The 16,523-nt window shown below is 36.6% G+C and overlaps 1 protein-coding gene across 2 annotated transcripts in view; it reads right to left on the bottom strand.

Moving 5' to 3' along the window:
* Positions 1–16,523, bottom strand: part of MSR1 (macrophage scavenger receptor 1) — a 65,305-nt gene that overhangs the window by 4,101 nt on the left and 44,681 nt on the right. The window contains exon 9 of one of the 2 annotated variants that reach the window (XM_022571099.2): positions 5,954–6,142. The exons of the other annotated variant lie outside the window; for it this stretch is intronic. Within the exon in view, the coding sequence (XP_022426807.1) occupies positions 5,954–6,142 (189 nt within the window). The remainder of the gene's footprint in view (positions 1–5,953; positions 6,143–16,523) is intronic. 2 annotated transcript variants of the gene reach the window in all.

The raw sequence follows: 16,523 nt of genomic DNA, 5'->3' as shown, positions 1-16,523 counted from the left end.
AGCAACAGAGCATGATGACATTTAAAACTTAGAGCTATTCATTGACTACAAAGAAGCCCAGATAGTTAAAAAAATAATTTTCAAGGATTTGCTGTTTTATTTTTATATTAATATATTTGGGACTATCAAGCCTAAGGAAAAAAATTATTTAATACTCATGTCCTATCTCCTTCCAAATTGTTTTCTGCATTAAAAATTAATGCCAAGGTAGCATAAAATGCCTAAAATTTTATCTTCATGTGCACCTCAAAGATTAAAAAAGAGATCTGTTTTTATTTCTTTAGGTAATAACTGTTACTCAAGGATATTTTTTCTTGCTGCTGTCATTGTTATTTTTTGCCTCTGAGTTATCCTTTCTACTAGTGGAAACCTATGCAAAATTGATGTATATATTTTAGAAATGTTTTTATTCTCTAGTCCTGTTTATCATCTATTTATCTATCTACCTAACCATCTATATATCTACAATTCCCTTTACAATTTGAAGGCTGCATAAGGAGGACAGATTGACAAATTTCGTGTTTCCAAAAGCAGACAACAATAACCGTGTTGTCCATGGCTTCTGGAATTTTATGAGCTTGGTTTGTGATGCTTAAGAGTATGCTTGACAGATGATACCATTTCCTCTTAATCTCTCTTTTAAAAAGACAAATATTGATATTTCTTTGAGGGATTTGAGTTTCCTTAATCTTCGGTAACACTGCTTTTATTTAAAAAAGTAATCATATTTCAAACATCAGCCAGATATACAGTGACACGATGAGATTTGAGATTAGCTCCTGAATGGATAAGTGGGGAAGCAAAAATCACTAATGGTTAAAGTCTCCGAATGAATTTTAATTACATCCAGTCAAGGCTGCGTGACGTGCATTTATATCACTTTAAAACTTCTAGTTGGGAACTGCTTTGTCAACAGTTTCTTCTTTGAGAAAGCATTCTGGGTTTTTGTTTTTGGATCAATGTTAAAAATGAAATGGGGGGGGCTTCCCTGGTGGTGCAGTGGTTGAGAGTCCGCCTGACGATGCAGGGGACACGGGTTCGTGCCCCGGTCCAGGAAGATCCCACATGCCGCGGAGCGGCTAGGCCCGTGAGCCATGGCCGCTGAGCCTGAGCGTCTGGAGCCTGTGCTCCGCAACGGGAGAGGCCACAACGGTGAGAGGCCCACGTACCGCAAAAAAAAAAGAAAAAAGAAAAAAAAAATGAAATGGGAATCAGAATAGAGAATGGGTAAACTTAGACTATAGTTCTGGATTCTAGTTTTGTGGTTCTGGAGAAGCCACTCATTTTCCCTGTTTTATTATATATGCAGAATAGAGAGGTGGGGGGTCGAAACAGCTTTAAGATTTCATTTCCCTTTAAAATTCTGTGATCCTAAGATTCTGAAGAAGCAAACTCTTTAGAAATGAAGTTTTTAAGGTTAAAGAGCTTAGGACAGTCTGCTTAGTGGAGAGACAGGGTGAGGGATGGATGTTGAGTGCTCTCCCCACGACTGCCACAATAGCTATGTAAATGGGGCATGTTTTGTGACAGTTCTGTCAGCTTTATTTAATTTTATATGAAAAGTGGGGCTGTAATATCTATTTCTCACAGGCGCTGTAAGCACTGCATGAGATCGTGTAGTAAACACCTGATAAACAGTATTATTCAATACTTAGTATTTATTGCCTTTGTTACTGTAAGTAACAGAACAGACATGTTAAGAACCCTATTATAACTCTATATCAGGTTCCATAATACCCAACATCTAAACATTTACGTTTCAAAACTTTCAGTGTGCAGGGAGCAGTACATAAGAATTAGAGTTCTGACCTATTGATACATTTTATTCACCTTTGAGATTGTTTTTACTTCCAATCACTAACGGATAGTTCAGAGATGCAGAGTTATATTACTGATCTCCTTCAGGTTATTCTTGTAATTTTTTAAAAATTTCACTCAGAAAATTGATTGTGGAATGTGAAAGGGGTAATGAATAAAAGATAGCATTTATGTTTAGAATTTTCTTTTGTTTCTGCTTTTAAGTTCAGAGCTTCAGCACCAACTCCTTTAAATTTAGGAGAAGATGAGATAGCTGCTCCAGATCCAGCTCTTACTTCCTGCATCAGCTGACAGGCTCAGATATGCCTGCAACAAACTCCCGGACTACCACTGTCCTCTGACAAAGCTCATCCAAGTTTGCTTCAGGGAGACCACCAGGATGAGAGATTGGAAAGCTTGCATAGGGAGAGAAGAGTCTCCCTCCCCCTTCCCTGCCCCGTGCAATGGCAAGCACCAGAAGCTTCTCAGTGCTTCCTTAATTTAACCTTTTTGTCTACACAGGAAAAAGAAAGAACATTCCACTTTATGCAAATGGTGCAACCAGATGAAAGAACCCATTTAAAGGAGTGTGCTTTAAGCTTTGTTCCTATAATTCATTTTCTTTGTAACTGCAAAACTCATTGTTCTTAAAGCTAATAAGGATTATCTCTGGTAAGCCAGGTTTGCTATTTTAAAATGAGAAGAAAGAAGAAAGAAAAAAAAAGGAGCGGGGGAAACTGTGTCCAGAAAATTGTATTCTTTCCTTAATGGGAGGAGAGATACAAAGGAGATAAATTTAAACTTTTATCTTCTTGTTTCAATTTTGATAATAATGCAAAATATAGTATTAATCTGATTTTTCTTACTTTCCTATGAGAATGACACATAATTAAAACTCTAGTGCATTCCTCCTCCTCTCTCTACCCCTCCACTCATATTTCTAAGTTTCCTTTCCAGTCTCTGTTCTGCATTCAAAATTACTTTTTCTTTTCCTCCTGAATAAAACTGCAAATTTAAGGTGGAGGAGTGGAAAAAGGAGGCGTTGAAACAGCTTTACATGAAAAGGTGGTTTACCATGACTAATCCAACATCAGTTTACGATGCAAGCCTGTTTCTTAAAATACAATGTACAATGAAGCAGATCATGAAATTTATTTTTTAGATTCTTTTTCTCCAGAACAAATCACCTCAGTTCTATTCTTTCTCCCAGCTCATCTTGCTTTATTATTTTAAAATTCTCATCATCATTCTTCAATTTTGGGGGACTGAATATGCAGAGAGCTGAAACAGAGCTGGATGTGTGTGGAGCAGAGTGGGAAGATTAGAAGAGACGGTTACACAGAATGCTTCTTAAATCACACCTCTGTACTGTGGGAAAGACCACATTCAACTTTACCACCCTTGGAACACCGTGAATATCGCTCTACAGTGTAACATGGATCTGACTTTCCTACCATTCAACTAGGATTGCAAATAAACTTGTAATTATACAGTTGGCAGTGCTGCTACCAGTGATCTCTGTCACTCTTGAGCAATGCTATGAGTCTGGCTTCGTAATGGGCACTTTCTATACGCAGCTCATTTCAGATTAAAATAAATCTGCTGGGTTGTTATTATTATTCTCATTTTATTGGAAAGGAAACTGAAAGTCTGAGATGTATCAGAGCTAAGGTTTCAACTCCTATCTCCTTAGTTTATATTATAAAACTTCTAGTCTTTCCAGTTCAGTTTGGTAGGTATTTGAGAATGTGAGAGGAAAAATTCTGATATATCTCATTGTTTTATTATAATAAAACTCTAGTTTAATGTATAGGATCACCAGCTACCATAAATACAAAGCCTCACTGAAAATGGATGCTCATCTTAGAGAAATAGTCTGTTACCTGAAGAAAACTTGAGAGAATCGTCTCCATATAGCCAAATGACTCATTTCACATGAGACTAAACTCTATTGTTTCTTATATAAATAATGAACTTTCTTCTTTTTGGCCAGTACTTCAGAATATGTATTTTATTCCTTTCTTACCAGTGTTTTAGACTAGAAATCCCTAGAGGTATAAGCAAGAATGAATAAAAGCTGTGGGGAAAAGAATATTTTACTTGTGAGACTAGGCCTGCAAGTTAATGGAATCTTAAGATAATAGTCTCCAATTGTGTGTTTACCATCTAGGTTTAGAACCTCAATTGAAGAACAGCTTTGAAATCTATGGCAAGGCTTCATATTCGTAAAAAGAACAGAGCTGGCATATAACGTCTTATTCACTTTCCCACCACAGGTTGTATTTGAAATGTTTTATACAATTATGTATTTTAAATAAATGGCCTTTCATGCTATGGATCTTAGTTACCATAGAAATGGATTTTTTCCTCACAGAACATTGTAGAAACCCAGATTGGCAGTTTAGTCTTCCTAAACAATTCACTGATTCATTTGATTTTCTAGTGACTAAGAGTTAGGGATTTTTTTCTTTTCCCCTTCTGTGGGGAAAAAATAATCCAGCTTATTGCTGTTTAAAACAATTCATTTAGGAGGTAAATTTTACAGCTGCAAGGATGATTTTGGTCCGACACTTTTCAAGATGGGGAAGAAGTTCTGAAAATGTAGTAGAAATGGAAAATTTGGAAATTCCAAAGATCTACTGGATGATGGCAAATTATGGATATTTTCTATTTCCTTTGCTTCTTCTATTCAAAACTCTAAGGCACAAATTAAAAACTGACAGCTGGAGGCTTGAACCTGGGTGCAGAAACTTTCAGCATTATCACTCTCTTCCGTCTTGTGCTTAGCCTCTTTATGAAATTAAATGAAGTTTCTGGTCTCTAAAGACTTTAGAACCTGGATCCCTGCTAAAATTCGTCTCTTGAATTTGATAAAATGAATTCTTTTCGTAAAGGAATAAAGGATATAATTGTGATCTTAGTATTATCTTATTATTAATACTATTTATGTGTTTAGCACAATGCCTGACACATAGTTATTACTCAATAAACTGTAGCATAATAGTACTTAACAATCTATTTTATGAATTTAAGAAGTCTATCTTATCTTGTTTAGTCTTTTGACATGATAATTTGACATACTCCACCATTTTATCATCATACACAAGATTATCTGGTAATACTGTTATTTTATCTCTATTATTTTGCATACAATTTCCTATTGCCCATATCTATCTAGGAGAATAGCACAAAATCAAGATGGGCAAATCTTTTTTTTTTTTTTTTTGGTCAACATGAACTTCAGAGATACCAATTATCTATCACATATGGACAGTAGAATAAATAAAGAGGAAATATTGACTATAAAATTCTAGTTTACCTATATATGGCTATTTTTTTCTAATCTGTCCTTCAGAATTGAAGCACTTATATATGTTTAATTATACATAAAACCTATTATTAGGTGCCAATTTAGAAAAAAAATGAGGTAATAAAAATATCATGGGTAAACATGCAAACATTTTGTCCCCAGCAAATTTTCTTCCTAGCTCTTTCAATACATTCACAGAACAAGTTACTGAGTCATCCAGATGAAAATATGCAGATACACATGCAGCAAAAAAATTATTCGATTCGACCTCAAACAGAGGGGAAAGTAACCTTTCTCTTCCCTTATTTCTCATCAAGTTCCTTAAAGGAGAAGTCACAATTAGTAGGCATAGAGAACCGGTAAAATCGCCTCTTTCTCTTTCATGGTTTTTCACTGTCCTTTCAGAATAGAGGTGCTCCAACGTGGACTAAGGTTTGGGAAGTAAACGCAGAAGCTGGTACCCACCACCCACCCTCCAGTTCCACAGAAGAGAAAATGAGGGAGCACGTGGACTTGCCCAGCTGCCTGCAAGACCCAGATATGTAAATGAGTTTCCCAGGAAGTCATGCCTTGTCTATATAATTCACTGGTTCCTGTTGATCTGCTTTACCAGTAATTTTCCATATTTTCCTCTATTGTCCAACTAACTGATTGAGTCTAAACGAAATTTAGACATTAAATGTTGTCTGAGAGCATCTTTTTTTTTTTTTATCTCTATCTTTTCATTTCTACTTTCTAGGAAAGGCCTTAAAAAAAGAATCCTGCTTCCTATTCTACATGTTCCTGTCTCTACTTGATTGTATGTACTGGAGAATGCCTACATTTCATTAAAAAAAAAAAAATTACCTTGTCCAAAATAAGCTCCCTTATGCACATTTCGAGCACCTTGGTATCCCAAACTCCTACAGATGACCTGTCCTCCACGCAATTCCCAGCGGTCGTCACAAACTGTACCCCACTGGCCATCATGGAAAATTTCCACTCTGCCTTCGTGAGGGCCGCTACCACCAACCAGTCGAACTGTCTTAGACGGTGCTGTCACAGAAACAAGCAGGGCTTAATTTTACATATATGTACATATTGCTTTATGCTTTAAAAAAAAAAAAAGCATTTGAGCACATTTTTCCAGCAAGTTCAATTATTGGAATAAATATTAAACTTTCTAGCACCACCTATTGGTAAAGAGTTTAATTGCAAACATTGTACATATTGGTCAGATCTGAAGAGTAAATCTACTCTTGCTTTTTTATAAGTTACATCTATGAAAACACTGCAATGATTTTGTTCCAGTGACTTTAAAATTTTACAGCTACAAGTCTGTGAATGTTATAGAGATTTTTCATACTATTTTTAAAAATTTTAAAAAGTGATTTCTTTCTTGACACACTAACACACAAACTGGAACATACATCCAGTGACTTTCAGTGATACAGGAGGTTGAGGAGAAGATATTTTATAATATCATAAACATAAAAATAGACCAAACATCCTGTTCTTTACCAAGAAAAACAAGGTAACTATAATGACAAAATCAATTCAGAAATAGCAAAGATATTCCTTGATATAAGCCCCCTGGATTTTGTCCCAAGGTGTTTTTCTTGTTTTGAAAAAGGATTAATGAGATAGAAATCAGACAAGTTTCATTTATTTTGAGAAATCGCTAAATCAGTAAACTTTGGGAAGAAATATACCATGTTACCAACAAAGTAACTTTGTTCTGCAATGCCTAAGTAATCAAAATTGCCATATATACAGTAAACTTTTATAAAACTTTGATCATGTGCAGTGATTTACATAAATATGAAATGTCTCTTTCCCACTTTTAAAACCAACATACACATTTTTAACCTAAGAACAGATAAAGTGTGTAAATAGTATCACAAAAAATTTCACTTAGAGTTAGAAAATTTCTTTAAACAGCCTGAACTACTCTAGTAAGTATTTGTTAAAAAATCATTTGGCTGAAGAACAGAAAAAGGCAGACAGAAAATAATGTTTAAAATTTACTTAGTGCTAAATAAAATAAAAATATTCCCTAATAATTAGAAAAGCCAATGAATAAACACAGTTCTATTTAAATATATCTTTTCAAATATGAGTTTGAAGAACACCATAATATAAAAAAGCAAGATGCAATTCTTACAACAGAAATATCTCTGTAATGTGAAAATGGAGTTTTAGTGTATGGGTTTTCAGAACTCAGTTAACTAAAGAAATAGTAACTTTTGTTTTCTAATTTGAGCAAATTTTGTTGGAACAGTAATCCAACAATATGTAAACAAAATAAACAATTTCCTACAAGCCTGACTGAGCCACTCAGAAACATGAAAAGCAAACATTAACATGTAGTATTACAATTATAATTATTTTCTTGATTCATCCAAAATATAATTCAGTGCTAAATACTGAATTAATGTAATAATGTCCAGGTGCATAAGCCCTTCCTCACTTAATAAACATGAGTTACAAACATTAAAAACATTTTTGAAAAGGAAAATAATTTGCTATTGCAGTATTCAAACTTCCAATTACTAAGTAAAATACCTGGGTGACCCAATCATTCACTGTAAATGCCTAATAGGAAATAATAATCCAGGGATAGATTGTGTAGTTTTAAAACATTACAGTCACGTAATAGTAACTAGTGCCACTCCCAATTATTTTACAGAAGTCAAAAATAAATCTCCCTGTGCTATGCTGCTGCTTCCCACCAGCCAACTATTTTACAGTCGGCAGTGTATATATGTGGATGCTACTCTCACTTCGCCCCAGCTTCCCCCTCCCACCCCGTGTCCTCAAGTCCATTCTCTATGTCTACCTCTTTATTCCTGTCCTGCCCCTAGGTTCTTCAGAACCAATTTTTTTTTTTTAGATTCCATATATATGCATTAGCATACAGTATTTATTTTTCTCTTTCTGACTTACTTTACTCTGTATGACAGACTCTAGGTCCATCCACCTCACTACAAATAACTCAATTTCATTTCTTTTTATGGCTGAGTAATATTCCATTGTATATATGTGCCACATCTTCTTTATGCATTCATCTGTTGATGGACATTTTGGTTGGTTCCACGTCCTGGCTATTGTAAATAGAGGACACAACCTTTAAAAGAATGACATAGCCATAGGACATGACATAAACTGGTTAGAACCAACTAGGTCTGAGATGGCAGACCAGCCTTCCACTGGACCTTGAGCCTCTGTATACGCTCACTGTAACACATCAGCATGCTAAATGACACACTCACAGGCTCGCTGACAGTTCCAAGGCTGACCATAAAAGGTCAACAAGTGGGTGGTGGCCCAGTTCCTGGAAATCCCCACCCCTTCCCCAAAATAGCTGGATCACTGTTCCCACTCATTAGCCTAAGAAATTACACCACGCCCCCCATAAAAACTGACAACCCTGTACCCTGGTGCTGCTCTCACCTTCTGAGATGGCCCACACTCTGTCTGTGCAGTGTGTTTCTCTCTAAATAAATCCACTTCTTACCTATCACTTTGTCTCTTACAGAATTCTTTCTGTGATGAGACATCAAGAACCTGAGCTTCATTAAGTTCTGAGACCAGGTGTGCGGTATCAGTTAAAGACTGGGGGTTCAAGTCCCAAGCTGAGATACACGGTTTAAGTTAGTCACCTGGAACAGCTGAATCATGACTTGAATCTGCTCAGGATTCTCTCTCCAAATTTTATCCAAGAGCCTCTCTGTTAAGTTGCTTCATTCTTTCCTTTGATTGCAAGTTGGACATCTTTGTTCCCCAGTGAACATGTCTATTAACAACTCCTAAATTTATATTTTAGTCTCCTTCTCAGAGACAGTTCTAAAATATCCAAGGAAGTCCTCCTATGACCTAGTTTGGGTGAGATGCCCATCTATGGACTAAACAGCTTGGGCCAAAGACAGGGTCAGTTACATTCACATGCCATTCCTGGAATAGGGGGAGGGGAGAGGCATTTCCTTGTTGAAGGTGAGTTTTGAGCAAAGACAGTAAGCCCGGTTCATCAGACATTTTAATAATCTTCGTGTATTTATGAATATTCATTATACTATATGTTTAGCCTGGTGTTCTTTTAATATCCCTGACTGTAGAATATAACTGAAATTAAAAATCCACGAGTTAGATAATCTGGGTTTTACTTATTCCTCTGACACTGTTTATGCGAGCTTATTAAACTATTCAATCTCTCTAGGACCAAATTTTCCAACTGTTAAAAAAGAGAAAATGATATTTGCTCTTAGTTAAAGCATCTAAACACAACTTCTCTGTGCCAGGCATTTTCCTTGGTTTCAGAAATTATTTGAATAAAGCATGTATCCTGCCCTCAAGATTCAAGTATTTCTGAGGTTATTTTGAAGGTTAAATAGTTCATTCTTTAAAATGAAGTACAAATGTAAAGGTTTTACTTTTACAAGTTTTGAAAACTTTGAGGTTTACATTTTGTGGAGAAAGCATTAGAATGAATATATTATCTTGATATTAATCACCTTATTAATTTTTTAACTACTTTCCTATTTAATACTTATCCTTCTCAAAGAGGAGATCTTAACCAAGTAGGATGACATTTTACAGATAGACAAAACCTACCCTATGGTTTCAGATGTGAGTGTATTTGACCTTTGTTATTTCCAAACATGATAAATCTTGAAGAGACTCTTGGAGACCAGTAATGAGTAAACTATGGCCTTAAGCCAATCTCAGCTTGCTGTCTATTTTGTAAATAAAGTTTTGGTGGAATGCAGCCATGCCCATTAGTTTACATACTGTGTAGGGCTGCTTTCAGGCTACACAGCAGAGTTGAAGAGTGTGACAGAGACCTTCTGGCATGCAAACCAAAAATATTTACTAGCTGGTCCTTTTCTGAAAAAGCTTGCCAACCCCTGATATAATTGAAAACACAAGACTAGTATGATAGAGAATTTCAGTAGGGAAAATCCTGCCGTGTGACCCCTGGAACAAATAAGGTCATGATTAATCTCTACTTACTTCTCCAGTTTAACCCTTGGAAAACCTCTCCACCCCCTCTCCTTGCTCCCTTTAGTTCAATTATATAATTACTCACATTCCCAAATAAGCCTTGCTCTCCTTTATTTCTGGGGCTTTCGTTCCTCAATCCCCCCCCACCCTTTCCTCCCCTCCCCACCACTGGCACCTCCCATTTCTTCACCCTCAGCCCCCAGTTTGGATTGGTATCCCTTCTCAGGCTCGCATAGCACTACTGCCCTGCAAAGCACCGTAAACTAGGTAATTTTCTCTCCCAGACTGAGGTCCTTCCCATTATCTTTTCAATACCTGACCAAATATCACTTGATGAAGTCACTTGATGAAGAGTTTATGGTGTGAATGAATGGATTTTGACCTCTTCCTGATACGCCATCTCTATTACCTGAGTGGATTAAATTGGAAAATGCTTCAAATAGCAGTATTAGAAGTAGCATTTAGTATGTCACCAGTCTCTAGAGAGAATATAGTTTCTATGTGTAGAGGCAGTAAAGGAAATTGCGAAGGAGAGGTTGACTTAAACATGAGTCTATTATAGGAAAAAACTATGTGGCTGTACACGAAGAGCCCTCCAAGGTGGACCGGTCTGGTGGCAGGGTCTGATCAGAAACCTCACATATTCCAAAACCTGATTATTTGTAGGTTTAGAGGATTTATCTCTTAGTGGCAGGCTAATGTTAAACAGACTCTCGGGACTAAATGTCAATTCAATTTACAACCAGAAAAGTAATTGCCTCAAAAACGGGAATATTTTTAACTACTTGACAAGGCCATTTTCTCTCTGTGGGCAATCTGCACAAGAAGTCAAATCACAATCAGTGAATTATTCGTTTAATTAATTTATTAATTTACAATGAGACATAGCTACGAGATTTTGCCTCTGGGTTTGGCCAGTGCTCTTTGCTTAACACATTTTTCTTTATATATGTTAATATATTCCATCAGGTTAGGTGGTTTGACATATCTCTGCTCTGATTCACTGCAGTTTAACTTTCTAAAGGCAATCTTACTCTTATTCCCTAGATTTGGAGGAAAGTGTAGATAATTGTCTACAATTTGTCTGATAATTTCTATATATTTTTAAAAGCCTGTGTGTAATATTAAAATATATAAAATATTTATTACACAAATAGCTCATTCATATTTTTATAAGATACCAGACAAAAAATAAATAATAGAGTAGATAATTTACAAAGGTTTTCTAATCTAATCTGAGAAAATAACTTCAAATATAGTGAAAGTAAACAAGTTCACTAGTTATTATTGTTTTGTTTATTGAAGGCTTATTTTTAAAGGAGGAAGTAAAACATATATTAAATGTCAGAATAGAGGAATAGCTAAATTAATTATAGTATACATTAGATGGATAGTTTTAGACTCATTAAACATTCCTGTCAAAAGAATCATACAGAAAATAGAGAAAAATTATAATATAAAATTTAAGTGACTATATTAACATTAATGTTTCATTTTAATATGCCAAAAAAATTGATATATAAAAAGATTAGAAGGAAGTATCCAAGCATATTGACAGTAATTTTGTACAGGGGACAGAAATTGAATATAAAATCTTTTTATTATTTTATGAAATTATATTATTTTTAAAACTAAGATTAATTTAATTAAAATAAGTGGTGGCCAGATAGTCACTGATGTCCTTACTGTTTTAAAGGGTCTATGATTCAAGTTAAGCTGAAATTCATAAAATTGAGGGAAAACAAGCTCAGAATGAGAGATACAGTATAATGTCCTTTATATAAAACACAGAAAATAATACCATCTATCATTTATGCAAACATACATATGTAGTAAATATATAAAAACACGAATAGAAAGACACACGTAAACTCCATGATAGAAGTTTAACCTGGAAAAGCAAGGGAGGCAGGTATAAATGGGGCTTCATCTGTGCTAGTTAACATGATATTTCTTAAAAGAGAAATATGTGTAGTCCGTATGGTAAAAGGACAACACCTCTAAAATGCGGGTGGTGTGTACATGACTATGTATTAGCTATTTGTTGTAAATGTTCTTCCTTCTTTTCTTTATATTTGAAATCTATTTTATTTAAAGAAGAAATCTATCTTATTTAAAGTCCCATGTTCACGGGGACATTGATGGAGCCATCTATGAGCCCAAAATAAATTATAAAAATGCTTCATATATAAGTCTTTTCTTGAAAGTTAGGAAAAACTATTATGAATCTACTATGTTTGAGACAGGAAGGGCACAACCCTTAAAAGAATGACATAGCCATTGAAGACACAACAAACTGGTTAGAACAACTAGGTCCAAGATGGCGGACAAGTTGACTTCTACTAGACCTTGAGCCTCATTATACACTCATTGTAATCCATCAGCATACTAAATGACATACCCACAGGCACCATGACGGTTCTGAGGCCAACCATAAAAGGCCAACCATAAAAGGCCAAAAAGTAGGCGATGACCCAATTCCTGGAAATCTCCGCTCCGTCCCCAAAACAGTTGGAATAATCCTCCCACTCATTAGCCTATGAAATTGCCCAGCCTATAAAAACTAACCGCCTATATTTTGGGGACTCTTGCCTTCTGAGATACCCTGTCTATGAAGTGTGTATCTCCCTGAATAAAACTCCTTTTACTTTACTATGGCTCGCTCTTGCATTCTTTCCTGCGCAAAGCCAAGAACCCACACTTGGTGGTAGTCCCACGGACTCACGCGAAACCTGGGACGTAACCATCCTCTCGTGCCCCACTTTCTTTCTTGCAACAAGCTCTAGTAGACAAAATTTTAATTTGAAAAGTGGTCAGGAAGAATGTGGACTATGGGGTGTCTTTGCATTGTGCCCATCACTGCTACTTGAGTGGAAGTAAAGAACTGAGGTTAAAATGTAAAATGACCTTTGAGGAGCGTAGCCATTTCATTTCAATTATTATCATATTGTTTACCTCATGGTCATGCTTTCTTTTTTTTGTATCATTTATTGGAATTAGGATTTAGGGTTAAATTTATTACTCAATAGTAATTATTATATTTGAGTTTCAAATGTAACAAACATTTTTTTAAAAAGTCTGGTTGCAAGTTGACCCAGAAGTCCTTGCAATATGGCAAAATTCCTCTAGAAAGGGAACTGATTTTTAAATTTAAGATAATTAGCTTAATGAGGTATTTAACTATGAAAGGCACATCCTGGTGTGAAATAAAACTCATTTTATGGCAAGACAAGAAAAACTTAAACATAAAAAAATTTTCTCTGCCCTTTGGATTCCACTCTCCCTTCTACTGTGCATTGTGTATCTGACTTATGCATCGACCAGACCTCCCCCATCAGCAGAAATACCTGCTCAACCATAAAGAACAACATTCTCCTAGCATTAGCAAGACAACTCCTTCAAAGATAACATTCCTTCTTGATCATGTACGGGATCACATGACTTACCACGATGACCCTTAGATCTGGATTATGTAAACTGTCAATAATACATCATTTGATGTACAGCCCTCTGCCTCAAAAAACTTAAATAACTGTGCCTTGACTTCTAATGGGCGGAACAGTTCTCAGACCTGAGATGCTCTTGCTGAGTTATAATCCTCAAATTTGGCCCGAATAAAATTTTCCATTTCTTTCTTAGATTGACTGGTTATTATTATTTTTTTTACACTGGATATCAGATGTTTGGAGAAATAGGCTGAATTTCTTGGAAAAATAATTTAACAGATTTTGAATCTTACTCCAGCAGTCAAAGAAAACAAGTATTCTGTAAGCCCCCAAACAGGGTAAAGAGGAGAAACCAGAGGGAGAAGATTTCAGTGGAGCGCGAGTATGCACAGTATTTTGATGGCAGGGGAGAGACCGAGGAGAGTGGCCAGTGAGGAAAATATGGAGTCTAATCTAGCCAGGAATCTCGACAAAGTAAAGTCTAAGGTTCAACTTGAAAGTTGTAGGCTCTTCTGCTCACGTTTTCCTGTTATGAATAAGTCTTCAGTAAAATTCTCTTAGATCCCCAGGTGGAGCTAGGGAACATCCTCAAATGAAGGGAGAGGTGTGGTGCTGTGTTGGAATGAGTGACGCGGGGGGAAAGGAGCGATCACAGATGCACAGGCATGTGAGTTTCCTAGGGCTACGATATTAAATGGTCACAATCTGTGCAGCAAATTAAAACAACAGAAATTTATTCTCACAGTTCTGGAGATCAGAAGTCTGAAGTCAAGATGTCCGCAGGGCTGTTTTCTCTTTGAAGGCTCTGGGGAGAAATCCTTCCTTGCCTTGTCTTAGGTTCTCATGACTCCGGCCAGTCTCAGTGTTCTTTGGCTTGTAACCGAATCACTCTAATCCCTGCCTCTGTCTCCAGCTTTTCACCATGTCTCTGTGGCCTCCTCTTATAAAAACGCCAGTTGTTAGCTTTAGGGCCCACCTGAATCCAACATGACCTCATCTTAGCCTAACTGCACCTGCAAAGACCCTACTTCCAAATAAGGTCACGTCCTGAGGTTTCAGGAGCACATGAATTTCTAGAAACCCTACTAAACCCACTATCACAGCCGTGGCAGGGATTTGAATGAGGAGACATGGGGAATATAATTTTTCCATATTTTCGTCAATCTACTTCAGACAGGAGGCACTGGAATTGCCTTAGAATGTGAGGTTGGTGCTCAAACAATTTTATTTCAATATTAAAGAACTGACCCCCAAGATTTGAGGACTGCAGAATAGCTGGGTAGTAGACATTTGGTTACACTGGAAATTAGTGACTTAGCAAAGTTAACCATGATGACACTGAACACCCATAGTTCAGCGACTTGAATAATTAAAAGACTGAGAATGTGCTGCGTCAAAATAAATTGTACTAAACCTCAGATGATATTGAGTAAATCTATTGTAACTTAAAAGTCCCTACTTCGCAGTGGATTAAGCAGGGGATGAAAATAACTGTAGTGCCCCAGGAAAGGGTCAGGACCTGTAGGCTAAGCCACAGTGGGAGATATTTCTGGGACACTTCATGTGCAAGCAAGTAACTGCTGTTCTAGGGAATCTCGTCTTGAGACTCACATTGTAGGGCAATGCATGGCCAGAGAAGCCAGGTTAAGGGAGCAAATGCTAGGTTGTGAACTGGGAATACTTTGGTGGTCCAGTGGTTAGGACTCCATGCACTCACTGCCGAGGGCCCGGGTTCAATCCCTGGTCAGGGAACTAAGGTCCCACAAGTCACCTGGTGTGGCCAAAAAAAAGGCTGGAACCTATAACCTATGTTCGGAAAGTGCTTGAATTGGAACAAAAGAAACAATCTTGTATTAGTGTAAGACTACATGTACTGCAGAACAGGAAGCCAGGACCTGGTTCTCTGAAAAAAGCCATTTGGTCCTCCGAGGTCGTGGAGGCATGGGGAGTGGCGTGTTGGGTCTCTCTACTCTATCTGAATTCCGGCACATAACTGAAGGAATTTCAAATTTTGCTAATGCAAAAGACCTGGCTGGAATCGTATTGATTTTTTTTTTTTTCTTCCATCTCATTAGCTCTTGTGAGAATCAGGCTGTTAAGTCAGCTGGGATAACTCCTAAACAGGACCAGTGCTAACCACTGGATTCACTGCTGATTTAAATTTCTATTTCAATTTACAAGACATATTAGTTATACGTACTACAAAGGAACGCATGTACTGTGTTAATGGGATACTATATGTTTTTAGTGCCCATTTATGGAATCATATAAAGCTTGAAACACCACATAACTGTCAAGAATGAGCAGCATTTGTCTAAGTGAGCTGGAGACATCACTGCTCAGGCACACCCTGCTCTGCTGAAGCCTAGCTGGGCTACTGAGAAAAGGACAGTGCAGTTAAACAAGAGACACAATAAAAGAAGAGGACATCAAAGCAATCACATTATATTGAAAAAAAATGTTCAAATTGACCCAGTTACTGAAATAAAGATAGAATATTAGCAGGTAGCTTCTTCCCCTTGTGCATATGAGTAATTCTCAATACAATAATGGAGGCTACGTAAGCATTCTAGAAAGACTATGTTTCTGAGTTAATATACTTGGGGGAAGAGACTGGAGGCAATGGCTGGAATGGGATATGAAGGAAGAAACATAAACTAACAGAGATTAATTGAGAATATTTTTGGGGAATTTGACCTAATGGAGTTCATATTGTAAGAACTCTTATGTTAAGGTCTTTCAATGATTAGGCTCATTCTTGAAAACCAAATTGCTCTTTACAAATCTCTTTCTCTCCCTTCCTTCTTTCTCTCTCCACACCTTCCGTATGACATATTTGTGGTATTTATATATAAAAAATATATAAAGCTAGCTGTGGGAGTGTTGAATGGAGTCACAGTTACAAATAGGGACTTTGGAGATCAATACACCAGGCTTTGTGATTCTGTTCTACCACTTAGTGGTGAGCTTCAGTTTCTAATCTATAAAAT

This window comes from Delphinapterus leucas, chromosome 21 (genome assembly GCF_059928025.1).
Source record: "Delphinapterus leucas isolate spDelLeu-1000000601 "Yukka" chromosome 21, BTC_Dleu_Yukka2, whole genome shotgun sequence".
Classification (NCBI taxonomy): Eukaryota; Metazoa; Chordata; class Mammalia; order Artiodactyla; family Monodontidae; genus Delphinapterus; species Delphinapterus leucas.
Note: the sequence above shows the minus strand (reverse complement) of the source record. Positions and strands in the feature narration are given on the sequence as shown.